The 5,286-nt window shown below is 40.9% G+C and overlaps 1 protein-coding gene across 8 annotated transcripts; it reads right to left on the bottom strand.

Moving 5' to 3' along the window:
• Nucleotides 1–866: 866 nt before the first annotated feature.
• On the bottom strand, nucleotides 867–5,037 carry LOC119494968. 8 transcript variants are annotated; one of them, XM_037781224.1, is made up of 7 exons: nucleotides 4,936–4,974; nucleotides 3,761–3,836; nucleotides 3,420–3,572; nucleotides 2,950–3,277; nucleotides 2,177–2,335; nucleotides 1,547–1,642; nucleotides 867–1,206 (listed from the first exon to the last, which is right to left on the bottom strand). In XM_037781224.1, the coding sequence occupies exons 4-7, from the start codon at nucleotides 3,049–3,051 to the stop codon at nucleotides 895–897; spliced, it is 669 nt and encodes a 222-aa protein (XP_037637152.1). In that variant the 5' UTR covers nucleotides 3,052–3,277; nucleotides 3,420–3,572; nucleotides 3,761–3,836; nucleotides 4,936–4,974; the 3' UTR covers nucleotides 867–894. The 8 variants fall into 8 exon arrangements, with proteins under 8 accessions (XP_037637152.1, XP_037637148.1, XP_037637154.1 ...); XM_037781220.1 differs by lacking the exon at nucleotides 4,936–4,974 and adding an exon at nucleotides 4,711–4,800; XM_037781226.1 differs by lacking the exon at nucleotides 4,936–4,974 and adding an exon at nucleotides 4,711–4,795 and having other exon boundaries at nucleotides 2,950–3,146.
• Nucleotides 5,038–5,286: the final 249 nt, after the last annotated feature.

Genomic DNA, 5,286 nt, shown 5'->3' with positions numbered 1-5,286 from the left:
GAAAGAAACGTTGAGCGGCATCGCCCTGAAGAGGATTCTTTCACAACAATGACCCGCTAGGTGTACATTATCCCGCTTATTACACGGCTACTTACTGAAGAAATCAATAATTTGACACAAAACGGACTGTCAGAGTCTGACATCAGAGCTGCGCCCATAGCAACGTCTGCTATAAGAAATAGCAGACCGCAGAACGCGTGATTAACCAATCAGAATCGAGTATTCAACAACGCCGTGTAATAAACCATGATAAAATACAAAACATAAGAAGATTCAGAGTTACCACAAGAAGTAGCTCATGGGTTGAAATGGAACTCCAAACAGAACAATTGTGATCCAGAACTGTCAATCTAATAAAACTGTTTAACAATAAAATACGAAGGTAGCCCAATTGTGTGTGTCATCAATTTACACACTATTCAATCTTAACATAAGTAACGTGGTTAACAATATCCAGTAAGGTGCAGGATAAATGTATAGGATAAAAGTATTCAGGCACGTTGGAGCGCAAGAGATGGGCAGGTAGGGAGACATAGAAGAGGAGTTAGAGGTAGATAAGAGTTTGTGAGTTGCAGAGAGACAGTTATCGTGTTGGCTGGACAGAAGGGGAGAGTTTTAGAGGTCAGAATTTGAGTGAGAACGGGAGAATATGCAAATTAAGTAAGAAAGTTAGACAAGTTAAGGTGACCGATTGAGAGAGGAAAGAAGATGGCGAGAGAAATGGAGAAACAGGAAAAGGGAGAGGAGAGGTGGAGAGAGTGAACTTAAAAGCAGAAGAGGTAGAGGGGGATCCATCTCAGGCAACGGAGATTTACATCATTCTACAAGGGGCAACAGGAACCTCTGCAATTCAAAACTGTCCCAGACCCAACATTATCAGCTAACTCGGTGGATTCACTGAAGGAGTTTGTTTTTGAAGGATCGGACCCTTGCAGAGAGATCAGTTCCAAGTTCCATGAAAACTTTCTGAATGGTTTCGAATGTGTACCTCAGTTCTTTTGGGTACTGGAGGTTTAAAGCGTAGATCAGCCCAAAGAGGTAAGCAAAAGCCGTTGGCAGGTCAGGGAGATCCTGGAGGACGATGTCTTCTTCTACAACAACAGCAACATTAATGACTGTTGCAGGAGCTGAACTGTCATCATCCTCCAACACAGTGAGGATACCCACGATGAGGCCCTTCGTCTGCTCCTCTTCTGGGTCAGTGGCCTTGTGATGACAGACAGAAAATGAGTGAAGATACTGTCTCATATAAAACTAGACAACCTAAGGAATCATCTTAGGGTTAAATATTTCCATCTCATACCCCGCAACCAAAAAATTAACCCCCATATACATGAAAGAAATTACATCAAGTAATAGCCAGCAAAGTACAACTCTTGAAGACGCTGTGGGCATTGGGACAGATAAAGAAAACAAGGAGGACACTGGGATGGATAGACTAGAATGGGACAAAATGGCAGAGAGGCAAAGGTTGAAGTCAAAGAGAGTCTATTTTTAATAACAGAATAATAATAAATATTTACTTTTTCTACTAATAACCACTCACCAGACAGTTCCTGAACAGCTTCTCATGACTGTCACGGAGATACAAGGGGAGGCCCTTCAAGGCTGCAGTGTGTCGATGTACTGTGATGTCAGATGTCTGAAACATAAAGGGTTGGAAGAAAAATTACACCAAGATGTAACTAACATGAAGAAAGCTAAGAACAAACATGGAAACATGCTTCACAGTTTGTGTTAAAGCTGCATTTATTTTTTTATTTATTTTGCCCACTTAGGTGCAGGACTCAACAGACTGAAACAATCACACACTTGATATATTATGGCCTTATAAGGTTGATTATGTGGCAAACAGCTGTCCTCTTCCACATCCAGCAAATACCTGTTGAATGAAAGTCTAAGATTTACTCCTTTTAACTGATATAAATAGCTGGCTTTTTAGCTGTTAGGTGTTCCACTTTCTTCACCACCTTGTCGTTATCTTTGTCTGTCCCTTAGGTAGTGTACAGTGGGGTTATTCTGATGGTTTGTCACTATGAGCAACACCTTAAATTTGACCCATTGTTTATTTAAAAATATTGATTAGTGCAGCTTTATAAAAAAAAAAAAAAATCCTTTTTATACATTTATTTCCATAATGTCAAGAATAATGAGATTATTAAGTCTAAAAATTCACCTCTTCATCCAGTCTGTTAAGGAGTTGATCCATCTCAGGCGGGAAAGCTGTCCGCCTAGCCCGATAGAGTTTAAGGAGCCTAGGAGTGTGCTGATTAATGGCTGCTCCGAAGTTGTCTATTAGGTCCTTGTTGGTGATCCGAAGAAACTCTTCCCTGATCTGTTGAAGAACAGAACAGCAAACGTAAATGTCAAATACAAAGTCAATACAATTTCAACATCATCCTCATGTTAAAATATGTATTTTATTAACCCTCATCCTGGGGACCACAAGAATAATCTACTGTAAGAAACAACCATCATAGCACCACGTTAACTTATGCCATCTCAAAACATTATTGTGTGTAATTAATGTCATCTGAAGGATGACATTAATTACACTAATAATAAATTAGGACCCATGGCAAACATTTGATTTATCTATTATATTTTACCTATTTTAACTGCATAGGCTGCAATTGGGTGCTTTTGGTGGGACCCCCAGGACCCACCAAAAAAAAAAAAAAAAAAAAAAAAATTGGTATTTTTAAAAATCACTAATTAAAACAGAAAACAATGATATGAAGTCATAAGGAACAAATTGATTGACAAAGTGATGAAAAATTTAAATGATAGAACAAAGCATGTGAGATATGACAAAAAGTATACCTTTGGGGTCTGCCAGTACCCCAGTTGGTAGGATGAGGGTTAACGGAAGTAAACAACTTCAGATTCTTATTTTGCAAAGACTAAATCTGAAACACAACATAATATATTATTTGCTCAGCTGCTTACCTCTGCCTCGTAAAACAGAGCAGGCCACCGCTCCTGAACCTCTGACACCATAGGCACTAGCTCCACAATCTCCTTGCGCCTCAGGGAGAATGTCACCTCCATCTGTTGCTTTATGAGTGCAACATTCTTATTCCTCTTCTTTAACTCCTCAACCAGAGCTAGTCTTTCCTCCTCCAGCGAGTCATCAGTATGGGTATCTGGGTGGTCAGGAACATAGTTAATCTCCCCTCGCTTTGCTCTCTTCAAAGAAGGACCTGCACCATCATCTTCACCGCTTCTTCTCCGGTTAATGCTGACCTCAATGCAGCCTGCGTTACGTAGCTTGGACCTGTAATTACCAAGTTTGTATTTTATGCTCATTTTCCATCCATCATACCCCGTTACACTGCCCGGTTCTTGAAGACAGGGGTGCCTATTGACGAGAGCAGAAGCAACAGACTCAATCTATGAAGAGCAATCAGTATACTCACCATTCTGCGTCCCTTCAATGCAGCAGGCACACTTTTGGGGTCACCAGTATCTTCCCTCCCACTGTGTATGCAGTCAATGGATGATGGTTGTTGAGAGCCTCAGGATTGAAAATCTCAGTGTCTGCATAGATGTTCTCCACAAGCTTGAAAGACCTAAAATGCAAAAGGACATCATCCAAAGAAGGTGTTTTGATGTCAGTTACTTTCTCCACATGTAACACTGGCTTCAAAAGACTTTGGTTATCAAATTGGCATGCCATCATCTGCTGGTGTTTTGTGGACAGCATGAGAAGCACATTTTTTGCTCAGTCTTATTGAAAAAAGTGTATTTTGACTCAAACCTCATTGTCCATAATTCCACCAATGGACCAAAGCAGCAAAATCCGGAAAAGTTTCTGTGACTGCATTCATTTCAATCTGAAAGACAAAGGTGACAATTTGCTGGAAATTAGCAAAGCAGGCAGTGGTAGAATAATTAATGATGTGGTTAATTTCGCTCAAACAGGTTCTTAATAAGTTTTAAACATATCAATTTAATGTAATTGTAAACAGTAGACTGCTCTCTGGAATTGACAGTATTTTGACAAATTTAATACAATATTCTGTCCCATTCATTTGGAGTTATGAAGTTATAATTTTTAGAATAGCTTATGCAAAGAGTCTGCACATGGCTCTCCACTCCTCCACTCAGACCTCACAAGCACACATGGAGGTGCAGAGCCGAAATGGCGGTGGCTAGCCGGGCTAACGGTGCTAACAGAGCTAATAGAGCTAACAGAGCTAATTGTGGGGCACACCGTAAAAACAAGGCCGACGGACGCTCACCGACGGCCCCAAACTGTCCGTCGGTCGACCATCGGCCCGTTGTGTCAGTGCATCTGAGGCAATAGTGCTGAGAGAGCTAATAGTGTTAACCGGAGGGGCGGAAGACGGACGGACGGACTTGACTGTGGCCGCTACGGGCGATGGGCCTTTGTCCTTGAGGAGGTCTAAACTCTCCTAGTGGCCTTCTAGTTAAGACACGAAGCATTCAGTTAACTAACGTATACTTTAGTTCAAACAACAACACTACCGTTACAACCAGTTACTCACCAACACTACCGTTACTCACCAACACCGTCTAGAATCACCACAATGTCCCGTTAGCATTAACAGCTTAACGGTTAGCGCATTTTAGCCGTTGACATGTGGACGCAGCTAACTACCCCTGTAGCTGTAATACTGTACCGACATGTTACCGTGACGACACGTTACCGTAACGTTACAACACATTAATACCATTCAGACTAACCAGTCAGAAACAACGTCCTCCCTGTTTGAAAGCTTCTTGTCCATACAAGCCTCGCTAGCATCAGCTAGTTGCTAGCTGTCCTTAACTAAGCTAACGTTATAGTGTTTACGTTAACTGTTGTCATGGTAATATCTACCGTATCTGTTAATGTATCACACCATATAACTCTGAATACAAATATGACACAATTTCAACTATATCAAACGAAAAATAAGTTAAACTTACCTGTGTGGAGTCAGACTGGAGCTCCGGTGCAGACAGACAGACTGGGGGGCGGAGTACTTCAAACTTCAACTCTGAAAGTTGTCTTTCCCTCCATTCACAACAAAGACACGAGAGTTATCTGAACTTTCGCCCCTTGTGTTGACTCACAACCGACAGTTTGTGTTCACAACTGAAAGATAGAAGTATTATGAACTCATTTAATGGTTTTGACGCCAACTTAATGTCTGATTTGCTGGACTGACTTATATGTTTGACTCAAATGTTAATAACGTATATTTCAAAGTCTTAACAACTTGAAACGCTTTGTCATGCCAACAAATACCAGTTAGAGTTTTTACAGTGTGACAGCTA

This window comes from Sebastes umbrosus, chromosome 9 (genome assembly GCF_015220745.1).
Source record: "Sebastes umbrosus isolate fSebUmb1 chromosome 9, fSebUmb1.pri, whole genome shotgun sequence".
Lineage (NCBI taxonomy): Eukaryota > Metazoa > Chordata > Actinopteri > Perciformes > Sebastidae > Sebastes > Sebastes umbrosus.
The sequence above is the reverse complement of the archived record's forward strand: the minus strand, read 5'-3'. Positions and strand labels throughout refer to the sequence as shown.